Source organism: Pseudophryne corroboree, chromosome 10 (assembly GCF_028390025.1).
Source record: "Pseudophryne corroboree isolate aPseCor3 chromosome 10, aPseCor3.hap2, whole genome shotgun sequence".
Lineage (NCBI taxonomy): Eukaryota > Metazoa > Chordata > Amphibia > Anura > Myobatrachidae > Pseudophryne > Pseudophryne corroboree.
This window is the reverse complement of record NC_086453.1, coordinates 89141680-89160673: the sequence shown is the minus strand read 5'-3', so window position 1 is coordinate 89160673 and position 18994 is coordinate 89141680. Positions and strand designations below refer to the sequence as shown.

At 45.9% G+C, this 18994-nt stretch overlaps 1 protein-coding gene across 3 annotated transcripts in view; it reads right to left on the bottom strand.

The window, feature by feature from the left end:
- Positions 1-18994, bottom strand: part of SHANK1 (SH3 and multiple ankyrin repeat domains 1) — a 994257-nt gene that overhangs the window by 417709 nt on the left and 557554 nt on the right. For all 3 annotated transcript variants that reach the window (XM_063942588.1, XM_063942586.1, XM_063942587.1), the window contains one exon: positions 11018-11181. In XM_063942588.1, the coding sequence (XP_063798658.1) occupies positions 11018-11181 (164 nt within the window). The remainder of the gene's footprint in view (positions 1-11017; positions 11182-18994) is intronic.

Below are 18994 nucleotides of genomic sequence, written 5' to 3'. Positions count from 1 at the left end.
CCGTGGTGGCTGCGTTACGTCACATGCAGCCGCCGCGACCAAAAACATGGCGGGTAGCCACCTGCCTTCGCAGCAGGGAGCTACTCGTCAGATCCATAGTGGGAGGTGCGAGGGTGCATCCCCATCTTATCCTGCTTCCTCCTCAGCTTGTGCCATCTTACAGTTGATATTTGGAAACATGGTGCATGTGCACTAGAGAGAAAAGACTCTGGCACCGTGGTGTGAATTTCACTTATTACCTGACATTTATAATAAAAGTTACCAATGTCATTATCAATATGCAATGTATCTAAAGGTATTTTTACTACAACACTTTACTACTGCACCCTAATGAACTGCTAATGCACTTTTTTATGCAAATGATGGCTCTTCTTTACAATCACCACAAGCAATACCGTATTTGATATCATTCTCTACAGTAGCTTTGGCCAAATCCAGAGTGAAGCATTGCCTAAATATTAAAGCGTAGTGTAGCAAATGTTTTTTTTTAGTCTATGCCAATAGCTGTATAAAATAAATACAGTGTCTGCACATTATGGTCCTGAGGGGAAAATGTGATAAGAAAGATACTGTATTTTATCCAATGTCTAGATCAGTGTTTGTGCCTGTAATACAGTGCAACACAGCGAGATCTCTGCAATGCTGCATTATGGGCTTACTGCAGAAGTTTACTCATCTCATGGCAACTGAGGATTCATGTCATTAGATCACAGGTTCTCAAACTCAGTCCTCAGGACCCCACGCAGTTCATGTTTTCCAGGTCTCCTGCGGATTTTTAAAATGTGACAGTTGGTGACACACAGAGCATCGGACGGGTGAGGTGGAAAACTTGAACTGTGTGGGTTCCTGAGGACAGAGTTTGAGAACCAATGCAATAAATGTACTGTAGTAGGTGGATTCAATATCACCTAATATCACATACCACATACAGTATATCACAATATGACATTTGCAGTAATTCCATACTATGGAACCTATTTAGTAAGGATTGCAAATTCAGCTATTTAGCAGAATTTGCAATCCTTTGACTCGCAGGCTGGGGGCCACCCATCGCAGGGCAAGGCCACCCAACATGCTAACCGCCGCCCCCATCTGCGACCACGCACTAATTATGATTGCGACGCAATTAGTGTGCGGTCACAGAAATTAGGGAAGCCTCCTGCCGGCGCAGCCAGGGGAGCTGCCATCTTTTTGACCGGAGTGTGTGACATTACGCAGCCACCCTGATGACGCCGCCACCGCCCCCGCAATACTCCGACTCCGCCTTGGAAACAGAGCGTTGCCGCCCCGTGAACGCCTTTGCCTGTCAATCGGGCAGGGGCGTTCGTGTTTACTGAGGGTCACCCGCAGTAAATGCGGGCACATGCACCCGTGGGGCGAACGCAGAAATTCCGGTTGGAACGTGATTTGTGATCCAACCTGAATAAGGCCCTATAGCTCCAGATACGGATGTGTGCTGGCATGACTGTAGCAGTGATATATGAGGACACATCTTTAGGGCAATCATTAGTCAGATTCAAATATGCTAACATCATATTTCTATACGTACAGTATGTACAACAAGTCAACCACCAAATAGCAATTAAATTATTTTTCATAGCAATTGAAAATAAGCTAGTGGCACTCTTATACACTGCCAGCAGGGGGCAGTGCTGCAAAGCACTTAAGAAGCATGCCTGTTTCCTTGCTGTCATTTAACCTGTAGGGGAAAGTGTTTGCTTATTGTTACTAGTACCTTAAATACCACTAGTTTTTGAGTAGGTGTTAATATGTCTTTTGTGTATGCATCTACAGGCTTTGCTGACACAGAGAATACTGTGACAAATCCTTGGTTATTGAGTTAGCAAAACTAAATAGAAAAAGTAAAAATGACCAGCATGCCAAGACACTTATACAGGCATATTTAATTGGCTAATTGCCTAATTACCCCACGGCGTGGGGAAAGGCTATACAATTAGTGTAAATAGCTTTTTTCCAGCTCCCAAATTCGGGGATTACTGCGCAGAAACCCACTTATTCCATGTAAACTGCAGAATCCATGGATTTTCCATGCACGTAAACCCCCAATTGTGCCGTTTTCTTGTGGGCTTCATAAACGGACTAGATTTAAGGGAGGGAAAAGGGAGGGGGGAGGGGAAAGGAAACCAGAGCATAGGTCCAATAAGCAAAGTTTGTGGTTAGAAATAACCAACAAATAAATGTACCACGATAATGTAACGTGAATATCCCTATGAGGGATAGACAATTGTCTCATGTGGAGGTGCACCCCTGAGAGTTGTTGATAAACACTTGCGAGCAGAAGAGAAAAAGAACTCTCGTTTTTTGGGGGGCACTCATTGAACAGTATAATTAAAATATAACCTTTAATTAATCTTTAAAATATAATGCTACAAAACAAACTAAACACAAAGCTGAACATATATTTTATCAAAACCAATTCATATCCGTATTCCGTGTGAAAAGTATTATGATCACGTGTGAAAGGTGAGTGCAATAGAGAGCAACAGGTTGGTCCAGATTCAGAGATATCAGACATTTGTATGTAGCAACAAAAATGTGTCCAGAACCAAAACCTGTGTTGTACATGGATTAGAGGGCGGTATAGCGTATAATAAAGCTGACTAGGTGCAAATAAGTTTTGAACGGGCTGACTAACAGTCCGCACCACAGAGAAATGTAATGGACACCCTAGATAGCAGCCGCCATCCCCCGTCCGCATACACAGTTCTATGTAGGCTACTGGGTAGTAGGATAATTACCAAAAAGTGTAAATGGGGGTTGGTTAGGTCCTAATTGCTGATGTAGTTGTAACAATAACACCAATTATGGAACTCCCTATACCACACGTAATCTTATACTATCATTTATATATCGTAAATGTTGAGTACACACGGAATATATGTCAGAATAATCTCAGTGTAAATACTGTCAGAATAATCTCAGTGCAAATACTGTGTATCCAGTGCAAAACAGATGCGGGACCGCATGATGAGTGATTTAGTCCTGCAATGCCATTTGGTATCAGGATCAACACCATCATTAGGGTCCTGATTTTGTCACCTGGCTATCCTTTTCTAAGCACTACGGGGCGCATGGGAGTGTAACGCTCACACCGCATCAATGTTTTTACAATGCAGTGCAGCAGCATACACTCAGCAATTATACGCTATACCGCCCTCTAATCCGTGCACAACACAGGTTTTGGTTCTGGACACATTTTTGTTGCTACATAAAAATTTCTGATATCTCTGAATCTGGACCAACCTGTTGCTATCTGTTGTACTCACCTTTCACACGTGATCATAATATTTTTCACACGAAATACGGATATGAATTGGTTTTGATAAAATATATGTTCATGTTTGGGCTTCATAAGCTACCAGGGAATTCCCCATCAGGAATTTATGCATGATGTAATCCCTTCTAATTGAATTAGTTGGGATCGGCAATCAGACGACTCGGGGTAAACTGTGTAGCTAACTGAATATGCCTGATAAATACAGACCAGCTGGGTTGAAGCTGGGTTGGCCATAATTGCACCTCCAAATCGCAGCTGTAAAAAGCCATAATTGTCGGCATATGCAAAGACGCAACTATCTCAAGATGCCAGCAGGTCGGCAGCAATATCATGTGCGACAGATTTATATCAGGTAATACATTTCCGCCTGTGTTTTAGCCATTTGCTATTGCAATACACATTCTTCACTAGAGAACCTCTCCAATACAGCATATATAATATCCATCTCATGTAGGAAATAAAAAAAAGGACTTAGCAATACACATAAAAACCTAATATATGCACAAACAGCGAAGAAAATACTGATCACCACCAGCGGGGCATTCACAATCAGCAAATCAGAGGCATGTACCTAGTTCTGATCCAATCATCACCATGGTGGATTCTCACCTGCTCTCAAGCACCTGCAAATAATACGGCTTGGACAGGCGCATATGCTTCTCTGTGTATTCATCTGTCCTTTCCAGTGACACCAACAGACCCTTACTGGCATCACCCTAGAGTACAACACCCTTACCTTCCCTTGTGCCTCTCCAGGCTCAACCATGTGTATCTCTGTTCTGTCTGTCCCCAAACGCTAGCAGTCTCATGAGACCCACTCTTGGACATATAATTACATATTGTTATTCTACATGATAATAACACATATATGAATATTTCTAAATTGAGAGCCAACTCATCTGGAGGCACCCCAACATCCTCCAAGTGATACTACAAGGACCATCATGCCCTCCAAATGCAGGACCTATCCATGCCTCTCAGACCAGTATTATAAAATGGTGGCTGCTCAACCAATTTAATAGTCTGTCACAGATGCATATAAGGGAGGGGCTATTCTAGACAAGAAAAAAAGGAAAAATACTCCCCCAGCACACTGAAAGGATCAACAATGAGGTTTGAATACTATATAATAATAGAAATACAGAGATCTCAGTTTACATATATTTGCAAAGATATGATATAGCTGCCAGGCCGCGTCAAGGCATCTCTGTTCTGGCTGTCCCTAACACAAGATATAATAGCACCCACTCTGGGTCATACAGTCGTATGTTCTTATGCTATATGATAACAGCACATACTGTATATAAATATACCTAAATTGAGTGCAAACTCACATACATTCATGTATGTGCTGTTATCATTGTAGCATAACAATGGGCTTACTTCAGATGTGTTTGGAGGTGGCATCACTGTATGTATGGTAATGCAGTAGGAGGCGTCTGATATAAGTAGACTCCTCCTGCATGCATTAGTGATCCGTGCTGCATCCATTGACCGGCTGTGTGATCCATGGGGTCATGCAAATCGGCCACTACAGTTCCTTCAAAGAAGCCAGGAAATTTGTCTTCTGACGGAGACCCTAGCCTTCGCACTTTGGGGAACTGAGGCTGTCGTCACCCCCAAACCACTGCATACTGTCAATCTAGTGACGTCTGCAGCTGTAGTGTATTTGTGCAGTAGAAGTACGGGTCTGGTGCATGCACAAAGTACTGAACATCAATATTTTGCACTATGTGCCACAAATACGACTGGATCTGAATTAGGCCCAATATGCAGGGCCGGATTAACAATGGGTCGGATGGAGCTGCAGCTCCAGGCCCCCCCATCAAAATAGGCCCACTGCAACTACTGTGCTGCGGCTGTAGACAGGAAACATTTTTCCTGCTACAGCAGCCTGCAATTGCCACCCTCCGACCTCCTGCCCTCCGACAGTGGGCTGTAACCTCCCCTCCTCCTGTGGCACCCACGCACAAAGGCCACCGCAGGCACAAACTTCATACACAGGGCAGCAGAGTGGAATGGGTCACTAACCCTCCCTGCGCCGCACCGGCAATGACGTGAACACAAGTCAGTGTTTCCTCCTCTCTTACGGAGTCCCGGGTAGCTCCGCCTCCAGCCAGGTGCTGTAACGCTGCATGGTAGGGTTTTCTTCATAAAAATGGACGTGGCCACGGGGGTCCGATGTTAGGCCACGCCCCCAAATTTGCTTGGCTCCTGGCGGTAGTCTGTGTGTGGCCTGCCCCTTACTGCTTCCTCTGTGGGGACTTGGAGGTGACAGGTACAGAATACATGTGTGTTTGTGTGTGAGGGAGGGGACAAGCTGAGTGTATGTGTGGTGACTGGGGGTAACAGGGTGTGTGTGTGTGTGTGTGTGTGTGGGGGGGGGGGGGGGGTGACTGGGGGGGTAACTGGTTGTGTGTGTGGGGGGGTGGGTAACAGGCTGTGTGTGTGTGTGGGGGGGGGGGTGACTGGGGGGGTAACAGGCTGTGTGTGTGTGTGTGTGTGTGTGTGTGGGGATGACTGCGGGTAACAGGCTGTACGTGTGTGTGGGGGGTGACTGGGGGTAACAGGCTATGTGTGTGGGGGGGGGTGACTGGGGGTAACAGGCTGTGTGTGTGTTGGGGGGTGACTGTGTGTGGGGGGGGGGTGACTGGGCGTAACAGGCTGCGTGTGTGGGGGGGTGACTGGGGGTAACAGGCTGTGTGTGTGTAGGGGTGACTGGGGGTAACAGGCCGTGTGAGTTTGAGGGGAGGGGGGATGACTTGGCTGGGAAGTGGCTGTGTGTGTGTGTGTGTGTGTGTGTGTGTGTGTGTGTGTGTGTGTGTGTGTGAGTGTGTGTGTGTGTGACTAGGGGGAACAGGCTGTCTATGTGCGGGGAGGGGGTGTGTGGCTGGGGGGAACAGGCTGTGTATGTGTGGGGAGGGGGGTGTGGCTGGGGGGAACAGGCTGTGGGCTGTGTGTGTGGGGAGGGGGGTGACAGGGGTAACAGGCTGTGTTGGGTGACTGGAGGCACTGTCGGAGCCACCCCATGTTGTTTCTGCCACTTTTTTTTTTTTTTTAAGCAGGGACCTGCGGCAGTGTGGTGCCATGAAGGGGCATGCAGCAGTACTAGCAGGAGGAGGTGGTCCAGCCAATCCAGCCACACTCACCATTTTTACCCCTCTCTGACGCTGTTGCCCGACGTCATGATCCAACAAAAAACAGAAGAAGGGACCCACTGCTGCCGGAGAAGAAAGGGGACCCGCTTTTACTGTCACTGATGAGAAGGGGGACCCACTACTGCCCGAGGTACACAGTGCCGTTTCACTGAAGGGAGGGACGCACAGTGTCACTTGTACTGGGGGCAGGGGGACAGAGCTAAGTACACAGGGCCATCTGTACCCCCTCTCTCTCAACCCTCCATCCGCCTCACCTCTCTCTTTTTCTTTCTTTCCCCTCTCTCAACCCTAGTCTCTCTCACCCCCACTGTTTCCCTCTTTTTCTTTCATTCTGCATCCCCCCCTCTTTGTCACCCCCTTCTCTCTCTCTCTCTCTCTCTCTCTCTCTAACTCTCTCTCTCGTTCTCTTTTCTTTCTCTCATTTCTCTGTCTTGCTCTTTCTTTCTCTCTTTCTCTGTCCCCCCTCTCTCTCTACACCCTGCTACCTCTTCTCCGACCTTCTCCCTCGTTCACACACCCGTCTCACTTAACTTTGTCTCGCATCCTCCCTGTCTCTCTCTCTCATTCTCTCTCTCTCTCTCTCCCCTGCTCTCCACCCCATCCCACTCTCTCTCAACCCTCTCTCTTACACTACCTCTCTGTCTCACCTTTTTCTCCCTCATACTTTCTCTCTCTAACCCTCTCTCCCTCGCTTTCTTTTGCTCTCTTTCCTTCTCTCTTACACCCTGCTCCCCCACTCTAACAACCGTCTGTCTCTCTTTCTTTCTCTGTCTTTTTTTCTTTCTCCTCCTCTCGACTCTCTTGCGCTGCTTTCTCTACCCTGCTGTCTGTCTCACCTCTCTCTCTCCCCTTTCTCTCTCCTCTCTCTTTCTCTCTCTCTTACCCACACTCTGTCACCTCTTTCCTCTCCCCCTTCCGTTCTCTCACCCCCTCCTTTGTCTCACCTCTCTCTCTCTACCCCTCTCTCTCTCTTTCTTTTCTCTCCCTCTCATTCTCTCTCCCCTGCCTCCTCTCCCCCGCCCCCCTCTCCCTCTTTCAAACCTCTCACCCACCTATCTCAACCTTCTTTCTTTCTCTCTTTCTTTCTCTCTTTCTCTTTCTTTCTTTCTTTCTTTCTTTCTTTCTTTCTTTCTTCCCTTATATCTCATCCTTCCTCTCTGTCTCCACTCTCTTTCATTCTCTTTATTTCTTTCTCTCTCTCTCTCTCTCTCTCTCTCTCTCTCTCTCTTGCTCTCTCCTTTCACCCCTCCCTCTGTCTCACCTCGCTCTCTTTTTCTCTCTCTCCCTATTTTTCTTTCTCTCTAACCTTTCTACCTATCTCTCTCTTTCTTTTGTTCTCTTCTCCCTCCCCTCTCTTACACCCTGCTCCCCCTCTCTCTCAACCCTCTCCCACTCCCCCTCTCTCCTTCTCCCCTTCTCACCTCTCTCTCTCTCTTCTCTCTCACCCTGCTTTCTCTACCCTGCTGTCTGTGTCCCTTTCTCTCTCTTTCTCTCTACTCCCTTTCTCTCTCTCACCCCGTTGTCTCTCTATCCCTCTCTTCCCCTTTATGAGGGGTGATGGGTGTTGCTGGCTGCTGCTGTGATCTGTACTGTTGGGTGATGGGTGCGATGCTGGGAGAAGGGTGCTGGTCAGAGGCGGAAATAGCGGGCGATGCTAGGGGCCACCAGCTAGAATCTTGACTTGGGCATCAAACTGGTTAGGGCCGGCTCTGAGTGTGCCGCCTTGCCACCACTGCACCAGGAAGCACTGGCAGCATTGACAGCAGGATTCTCCATGAAGGTGGCCCGGGCCTGGCAGGCTGACTGATCCTCCTGAGGTGAGGTGAGGCGTTTTTTTTTCGGTATGGCACTCCCAGTAACAGGTTAAGCTTCACAGCTGCCCTCACAGCATAGTATATATGTGTGTATATAAAATAAATAAATATATATATATATATATATATACACACACACATACTGTACATACATACATACATACATACATACATACATACATACATACACACAAACACACAAACACACTTACATATCTATTTTGATTAGACATACTGGGGGAAATTCAAATGTTTGAAAAGTCGGTTGGGTGTCTGTCTATTAGATAGGAAAAAACAAACACCCAACTGACTTTTCATACATTTGAATCTCCCCCACTGTGTCCTTTGACATAGGGGATCATTCCGAGTTGATCGCTCGCTAGCTACTTTTTGCAGCGCTGCGATCAGATAGTCGCCGCCTATGGGGGAATGTATTTTCGCTTTGCAAGTGTGTGATCGCATGTGCAGCCGAGCTGCACACAAAAGTTTTTTGCCGTTTCTGAGTAGCCCAGGACTTACTCAGCCGCTGCGATCACTTCAGCCTGTCTGGTCCCGAAATTGACATCAGACACCCGCCCTGCAAACGATTGGGACACGCCTGCGTTTTTCCTACCACTCCCAGAAAATGGTCAGTTGCCACCCACAAACGCCTTCTTCCTGTCAATCTCCTTGTGATCGGCTGTGCGAATGGATTCTTTATACAATCCATCACTCAGCAACAATCCGCTTTGTAACCGTATGACCCACCTGCGCATTGCGGTGAATACGCATGCGCAGTTCTGACCTGAACGCAGCGCAGCAAAAAATCCTAGCGTGCAATCAGGTCTGAATGACCCCCTTAGTGAGTTGAATCCAATTGTTTCTTGCATGCCCATAATTAAATGGCAGCTCGACAGAGCTATTAAATTGTAATGCAAATTAAAGTGAAGTCCGTGGGCACCTATTGCTTATCACTTAGAAGCACTTGGTAAAACTGCGTAAAGTGGCTAAACCAGTCTAAACTATTGGTCATACTGCCAAAACAGCAGTTTGGGCGCTCCAACAGCCACTTTTTCACAGATTTCTGCTCACCACCTCAAGAGACTGTGAGCAGCAATCATGCAGTCATGGCAATACAATTGAATAGTTCCATTGGGCGCCCATTACTTATGGGCACCCAAAAAATAAATTCCCCCCAGTGACTCTCTCCTCTCTCTAGATAGATAGAGAGATAGATAGATAGATAGATAGATAGACAGATATAGAGAGAGATAAAGATATATAGATAGATAGATTTTTTATTTTATTTTCAAACACGCATACACACACGCATATATACATATATTTAAATACAGCACTGGTCACGCACCCATATCCATAGCCCCCATCACAGCCCTGAGGAAGCACACAACAGGCCCTTCAAAATTTTCAGCTCCAGGCCCATTAAGACCTTAATCTGGCACTGCCAATATGGAATTATCTGACCCAGAGTGGGTGCTATTATTACATAGCAATAGGGACCTCCAGAAAAGAGATGCCTTGACGCGGCCTGACAGCTTAATTATATCTATGCAAAATCTCTGTATTTCTATTATCATATAGTATGCAAATCTAATTGCTGATCCTCTTCAGTGTGCTGGGGGATTATTTTTCCTTTGTTTCTTCTCTAGAATAACTCCTCCCTTTTATACACCTGTGAAGGACCATTAAATTGACTAAACAGCCACCATTTTATATCACTCAACCATGTGTAAGTGTCAGGTTCAGGCAAATCTGCATGTTTGCATATACCTGTGGCCTGTATGTTAAGTATGCAAAGAGCATTCTTAAGCAGTGGCTTTACAAAGAACACTATCATTTGAGCGTCTGATATACTTGTATCTACAATAGCCATGTAAATGGCAATGCGACTTCCATTGCATGTTGTAAATATTTAAATTGTAAACTTTTGTGAGTCTCTCACTTCATTTGTTTCCAGTCAAATTCAATCTTGTAATCAACATATGCTTATATACTGTATAAAATCCCTTGACAACATACACTGGATGGGCAGCACACATAGCCCTGGTTTTGCACCGGGTCTCAGGAGATGGAAACACCTAAACAGCAGCACACTATTCTAAAGTGGACCTTTGGGATATTATTACATGTGTAATTTTTGTGTCTTTGAAGCTTTGCTTTAGGAAAAGTGTGCCTGGAAATGGTTGCTCCCCCCTCCCCTCCCTGGATGTGCAACTGGAAGGTGAAAGAAAACACAGTCAGCTTTGGACCCTTTGTAGAGTGGAAATGACTGAGCACCAATAGAAATGTACAATGGAAATGCTCTTACGCTTCAAAATTATTTTAACATCTTCACAATATACAAACCGCCTCGACCCTTACTCCGCACTTTGGAAGGAACACCCTTACGTCACCCAACTTCTTCCATCAGATTGAAAAGTCTGTTCCCTTGAGAGCAGCCATCATCTTGCTCAGTGAACCTTTGTGCTTTGGCAGGAATCTAGGGGTGTATTAGTGTACAGCACCAGCAGAGAGGATTCGGTGCTTCATACACTCCTTCAGGTGTAATGTGGTGCCTGCATTCAAAAATCCCAGCTTCAGGCAGCGCACCCCTTCCCCCATGTGCAGCAATCAGGTAGACCTACTTATTCCTAAAGTAATGACTGCTGTATTTGTTAGATTGCATATGGAGGTGTACAGGGAAAACAGGGGGTATCGCACTACCTGGCACTGGTGTGAGAGATGTAACACAAGGGAGAGATGTTTACCTTTGACCTTTTCTCCTTTGCTGAGAGAGATTTCTCCTTCTCCTTGGGACTGGTAAGGTTTTATGGCCACAAATGTGCGTCCAGGCACTGCCGAGTACAGCTTACGCTTCATGCGGTGATTCACAGTCCCGCCAGCAGGAGCCTCTTTGGAAGAACCACTGGAACTGAAGAAGACAAGTGCGGGAGAGAATGATACTATGATTAGGATTATTTCTGTTTAACATATATATCAGCGGTTCATAGGATGAATTGTACACAAGGATGGTTTGCAACACATACAGATGGAGCTACTGTAGTTTCTGCTGGTGCCTCATGCCTCATTGATGCCATTAGTCACTGGCACAATGATAAGTTGCCTTCCCATTAATACTGGTTCCATCCACCGTATGCCAGGTCTTCTTAAAGAGACCAGCTGTATTTGCAAAAAGCAGTGAGTACAGTAAGTACGGGGAGTTCAGGTAAGTCACACAGCTCACCCAGCATACTATTTTCAAATGATTGGAGCCCTAAATGTGCACAGTCCTGTTCTATTTGCACCTGGTCAGCCATGAAACAAGCTCTCGACTAAGCAATCGAATGGAGAGATTTATTAGGTCTTGAAGAGCGATAAATGGAGAGAGATAAAGTACCAACCAGTTAGCTCCTACAGATATGTCCTCATACAACTGGCCTCAATATGCCATATGACGTGGGACACCTGGTGCGAGTGACACACTGTGATGTGACTACGATGCCCCAGGAGATTGTGCGGTCCAATGGCCAGATACAGTATATGTGACAAATATATCTGTGTGCAACAGAGTCAGTATACAGAGCACAGCGGGACTTGGCGTGGAAAAAAACAGCTGCATCATAGCACTTTCTAAAGTTTCTATACAGATTCAGAGACTCAGTCACACACAATATACAGTACAAGTGTTGCACATCAAATCACTCAGCCCAGCCTCCTAGTGTGTCCTAGTTGCATTGCATTGCGTCTGAGATGCAAAAAAAGTGTCATGGGACCTAGCATACCAGAGGAGAGGCTATCTTTTGCAACTGTGCAATATTGTATGAGTAAATACTGGGCTGGCAACAAAAATCTTGGGGCCCGGTACAGTGATATCTCTGGGGCCCCCTCAGATTATATATATATATATATATATATATATATATACTCCTGATGAAGTCCAGGCTTGATATGCCATAAGGACGAAACGCGTTGAGGAACAGAGACCGAACTGTATCTACTACACATCAGATAAGCTATTTTTACATTATTTTGATGTACGGGTATTTGCTTTGTTTTTTAACAATTAAACTGGTGTTAAAACTTTATTACACTATTACGGCTACCTTCTTTCTTTTCATTGGTGATCATTGAGCATTAGAAGTACCATGAGGTTCTGGAGCTGAAGGGAGAAATCTATCCAGTTCGGGAATTCCCATTTTGAGAGCGTGCGATTTAATTAAGTGGTTAACTCCACTCATGATGGTACTTGCGTTTTTCTAAGGGTGTTATTGAACTGGTGGAGGTTTTCATTTGAAGGATCCTAATATACTGCAGTAGTAGGCGCTGTTTTCACCTTCTTTCTATACATATATATATATATATATATATATCAGGACAAACCCTGGTGAAGGGCGGAAGCCTGGAACGTGGGATGATAATCAATAAACAATAAGGCCAAAATCCCTTCTTTTCCGTAATAATTGTGCCTGTCTGATGACCATGTGTAAACTACATTGTGGCACTATACACTTTAACAGTACAAGCTCTGTGGGGAGCATGTTAGGGGGCAATGGTGGTACATGGGCTTGACATCAAGGGGTGTCGAGAGGAGGTGGAGTGGGTACTAATTACCCGTCCCTGGGTTTGTTTAAGGAGCCTAGGTAAGCTGTGAAGGAGGAAGAAGGCGTAGTAGTATTCTTTAGTTTGTCATGGGCAGGTGTGGTCACACTTCCCCATCACCTGGGCGCGTCATTTCTGTTTATAGCCCTGGTGACATCACGTCACTGCCTTATGTTGTATGTTATACTGCCCCTGATTCTACCCCAAACCAACCAATCACATACTGGCTTTGCTCAATTAAGTGCAACAAAGAGTAACAAAGGCAAATAGCATATGGACTTCTGTAGGTTTCAGAAGAACTGTGCTGGTTGCATCTCGCCATTAGGGTGTTTGACCGTTGTAATTGACTCATTGCATGAAACCATTGAGTCAGTCAAAATAAAAAGTAAAAAGTTGTGCCCTCGTGTTTGTATCAAATAATAGCCCCTCTATAGTGTTAATAAAACTATTATGATAGTTTCATATTTACATATTCATCATTTATTTGTTTTGATTTGTAGCTGACAATTTCATGGAATGAGCTGGTTGTGACACAATCTCTATATAACCTGTGAATATTGTATGACAACACTCCTTGTTTGCTTCATCAGTTTCAATCGTGACAGAAAATGAGGCATCGCTCTCACATCAGACGGCTGCCGTGGGGCCAGTTATGCTGACAGGGGTTCTGAGGCTCAAAAGTCTGCGCTGTGCTACAGTAACAACGCTTTCTAATGTGGTTGTAAGCATCAGCAATCAATCCATTATTCAATAAGCCTGTAAATAGCACGACATGCATTGCTCCTGGCCTGCAACTGAAAGTGATGTGCATACAGTAGCTCAGCTTTATTTCCCATTATATAACAGTTTTAAAATAGAAATAAATCTGAATCTATGTGGGCACATATAGCCACATAGAAGAGGCCCACATCAGAGATGAGCGGGTTCGGTTCGTCGAGATCCGAACCCCCCCGAACTTCACGTGTTTTACATGGGTCCGAGACAGCCTCGGATCTTCCCGCCTTGCTCGGTTTACCCCGAACGAGGCCGAACGTCATCATCCCGCTGTCGGATTCTCGCAAGATTCGTATTCCATATAAAGAACCGCGCGTCGCCGCCATTTTCACTCGTGCATTGGAGATTGAGCGGAGAGGACGTGGCTACGTTCTCTGCCTGAAAAGCTCAATATCTGTGCTCAGTGTGCTGCAAATATCTGTGCTTGGTGTGCTGCATTGTGGTGACCACCAGTATATTATAGTAGTACAGTACAGTAGGCCATTGCTGTATCTTGCAGCTCCGTGTCAGACTCAGTTCTAGACAGTATCCTGATCAGTGCTCAATATCTGCTGGATTGTTGTGTGACCAGTATATATTATATAGTAGTACAGTGCAGCATTTTGGTGACCACCAGTATATATAGTAGTACAGTACAGTAGGCTATTGCTGTATCTTGCAGCTCCGTGTCACTTAAAGTAACCATATCTGTGCTGCATTGTTGTGAGCAGTATATAGTAGTACAGTGCAGCATTTTGGTGACCACCAGTATATATAGTAGTACAGTACAGTAGACCATTGCTGTACCTTGCAGCTCCGTGTCACTTAAAGTATCCATATCTGTGCTGCATTGTTGTGAGCAGTATATAGTAGTACAATACAGTAGGCCATTGCTATTGATATAATAATAATATTACTGGCATATAATTCCACACATTAAAAAATGAAGAACAAAAATGTGGAGGGTGAAATAGGGAAAGATCAAGATCCACTTCCACCTAGTGCTGAAGCTGCTGCCACTAGTCATGGCAGAGACGATGAAATGCCATCAACGTCGTCTGCCAAGGCCGATGCCCAATGTCATAGTAGAGAGCGTGTAAAATCCAAAAAGCAAAAGTTCAGTAAAATGTGCCAATATGCCATTTACGACACGGAGTGGCAAGGAATGGCTGAGGCCCTGGCCTATGTTCATGGCTTGTGATTCGGCTTCACATGAGGATGGAAGCACTCATCCTCTCGCAAGAGAAATGAAAAAAGAGTTAAGATGGCAAAAGCACAGCAAAGAACTGTGCGTTCTTCTAAATCACAAATCCCCAAGGAGAGTCCAATTGTGTCGGTTGCGATGCCTGACCTTCCCAACACTGGACGGGAAGAGGTGGCTCCTTCCACCATTTGCACGCCCCCTGCAAGTGCTGGAAGGAGCACTCACAGTCCAGTTCCTGATAGTCAAATTGAAGATGTCACTGTTGAAGTACACCAGGATGAGGATATGGGAGTTGCTGGCGCTGAGGAGGAAACTGACAAGGAGGATTCTGATGGTGAGGTGGTTTGTTTAAATCAGGCACCCGGGGAGACACCTGTTGTCCGGGGGATGAATATGGCCATTGACATGCCTGGTCAAAATACAAAAAAAATCACCTCTTCGGTGTGGAATTATTTTAACAGAAATGTGGACAACAGGTGTCAAGCCGTGTGTTGGCTTTGTCAAGCTGTAATAAGTAGGGGTAAGGACGTTAACCACCTAGGAACATCCTCCCTTATACGTCACCTGGAGCGCATTCATCAGAAGTCATTGACAAGTTCAAAAACTTTGGGTGACAGCGGAAGCAGTCCACTGACAACTAAATCCCTTCCTCTTGTAACCAAGCTCCTGCAAACCACACCACTAACTCCCTCGGTGTCAATTTCCTCCTTAGACAGGAACGCCAATAGTCCTGCAGGCCATGTCACTGGCAAGTCTGACGAGTCCTCTCCTGACTGGGATTCCTCCGATGGATGGATGGATGGAGTGGAACGCCTACTGCTGCTGGCGCTGCTGTTGTTGCTGCTGGGAGTCGATCGTCATCCCAGAGGGGAAGTCGGAAGACCACTTGTACTACTTCCAGTAAGCAATTGACTGTCCAACAGTCCTTTGCGAGGAAGATAAAATATCACAGCAGTCATCCTGTTGCAAAGCGGATAACTCAGGCCTTGGCAGCTGTGTTGGTGTTAGACGTGCGTCCGGTATCCACCGTTAGTTCACAGGGACTTAGAGAATTTCTTGAGGTAGTGTGTCCCCGGTACCAAATACCATCTAGGTTCCACTTCTCTAGGCAGGCGATACCGAGAATGTACACAGACGTCAGAAAAAGAGTCACCAGTGTCCTAAAAAATGCAGTTGTACCCAATGTCCACTTAACCACGGACATGTGGACAAGTGGAGCAGGGCAGACTCAGGACTATATGACTGTGACAGCCCACTGGGTAGATGTATTGCCTCCCGCAGCAACGACAGCAGCGGCGGCACCAGTAGCAGCAAACGCCAACTCGTTCCTAGGCAGACTACGCTTTGTATCACATCTTTTCATAAGAGGCACACAGTTGACAACCTCTTACGGAAACTGAGGAACATAATAGCAGATTGGCTTACCACAATTGGACTCTCCTGGGGATTTGTGATATCGGACAACGCCACCAATGTTGTGCGTGCATTACATGTGGGCAAATTCCAGCACGTCCCATGTTTTGCACATACAATGAATTTCGTGGTGCAGAATTTTTAAAAAAACGACAGGGGCGTGCAAGAGATGCTGTTGGTGTCCCGAAGAATTGCGGGCGACTTTCGGCATTCAGCCACCGCGTGTCGAAGGCTGGAGCACCAGCAAACACTACTGAACCTGCCCCGTCATCAGCTGAAGCAAGAGGTGGTAACGAGGTGGAATTCAACCCTCTATATGCTTCAGAGGATGGAGGAGCAGCAAAGGCTATTCAAGCCTATACATCTGCCTACGATATAGGCAAAGGATGGGGAATGCACCTGACTCAAGTGCAGTGGAGAATAATAATTTCAACGTTGTGCAAGGTTCTGCAACCCTTTGAACTTGCCACACGTGAAGTCAGTTCAGACACTGCCAGCCTGAGTCAGGTCATTCCCCTCATCAGGCTTTTGCAGAAGTAGCTGGAGAGATGAAGGAGGAGCTAAAACGGAGGGATTCCGCTAGGTATGTGGGACTTGTGGATGGAGCCCTTAATTCGCTTAACCAGGATTCACGGGTGGTCAATCTGTTGAAATCAGAGCACTAAATTTTGGCCACTGTGCTCGATCCTAGGTTTAAAGCCTGCGTTGTATCTCTCTTTCCGGCAGACACAAGTCTGCAGATGTTCAAAGACCTGCTGGTGAGACACTTGTCAAGTCAAGCGGAACGTGACCCGCCAACAGCTCCTCCTTCATTATCTACCGCCACTGGAGCTGCCAGGAAAAGGATCAGATTTCCAGAACCACCCGCTGGCGGTGATGCAGGGCAGTCAGGAGCAAAAACTGACATCTGGTCCAGACTGAAGGACCTGCCAACGATTACGGACATGTCGTCTACTGTCACTGCATATGATTCTGTCACCATTGAAAGAATGGTGGAGGATTATATGAGTGACAGCATCACTGTAGGCATGTCAGACAGTCCGTACGTATACTGGCAGGAAAAAGAGGCAATTTGGAGGCCCTTGCACAAACTGGCTTTATTTTACCTAAGTTGCCCCTTCCCTCCAGTGTGTACTCTGAAAGAGTGTCTAGTGCAGCCGGTCACCTTGTCAGCGATCGGCGTACGAGGTTACTTCCACAAAATGTGGAGAAGATGATGTTCATCAAAATGAATTATAATCAATTCCTCCGTGGAGAGCAATTGCCTCCAGAAAGTACACAGGGACCTGTGATGGTGGATTCCAGTGGGGTCGAATTAATACTCTGAGAGGAGGGGGATGTACACAGTGAAAGGGGTGAGGAATCGGAGGATGATGATGAGGTCGACATCTTGCCTCTGTAGAGCCAGTTTGTGCAAGGAGAGATTGATTGCTTCCTTTTTGGTGAGGGCCCAAACCAACCAGTCATTTCAGCCACAGTCGTGTGGCAGACCCTGTCGCTGAAATGATGGGTTTGTTAAAGTGTGCATGTCCTGTTTATACAAAATAAGGGTGAGTGGGAGGGCCCAAGGACAATTCCATCTTGCACCTCTTTTTTTTTTTATTTCTCTTTGCATCATGTGATGTTTGGGGCCGATTTTTTTGAAGTGCCATCCTGTCTGACACTGCAGTGCCACTCCTAGATGGGCCAGGTGTTTGTGCCGGCCACTTGGGTCGCTTAGCTTAGTCATCCAGCGACCTTGGTGCAAATTTTAGGACTAAAAATAATATTGTGAGGTGTTCAGAATAGACTGGAAATGAGTGGAAATTATGGTTATTGAGGTTAATAATACTATGGGATCAAAATTACCCCAAAATTCTATGATTTAAGCTGTTTTTGAGGGTTTTTTGTAAAAAAACACCCAAATCCAAAACACACCCGAATCCGACAAAAAAATTTCATGGAGGTTTTACCAAAACGCGTCCGAATCCAAAACACGGCCGCGGAACCGAATCCAAAACCAAAACACAAAACCCGAAAAATTTCCGGTGCACATCTCTAGCCCACATGTGGTCCTCCAAATTAGAATTAATTCTACTATTCAACATGTATTAGTCTACAGAGGCAGCACCTTTTTGTTATCAAGCTTTTCCGTATATTTATCCTGTATAGAAATGGGCGGGAATAGAAGTAGCCAATCAGATCATCGGAATGTTCACTTCAGCTCAAATTATTTTAGGAGCTCCTTGTCACAGTGTCACCATGAGAGAGGACATTCAGAGGGGAATAGAAGTAAGCGGAAAACTACAGACTGAACTAGATGATAGAAGAAACAGGGTCCGCGACAGCACTTTGTGACCCTCCTGTCTCTCTGGAAGTAGTATTCAGCGGGTTTCCTTTGGTTTCTTCTACCAGTATTATGACCCACTCACGTGTGTGTGTGTGTGTGTGTGTGTGTGTGTGTGTGTGTGTGTGTGTGTGTATGTCTGCCAGAGAAAAACTGTATACAATCCATAAGAGAAAACAGACCACGCCCCAATAAATTGACATTCATTTTAAAGCATCGGAAATAATTAGAGATGAGCGGGTTCGGTTCCTCGGAATCCGAACCCCCCCGAACTTCACCCATTTTACACGGGTCCGAGGCAGACTCGGATCCTCCCGCCTTGCTCGGTTAACCCGAGCGCGCCTGAACGTCATCATCCCGCTGTCGGATTCTCACGAGATTCGTATTCTATATAAGGAGCCGCTCGTCGCCGCCATTTTCACTCGTGCATTGGAGATGATAGGGAGAGGA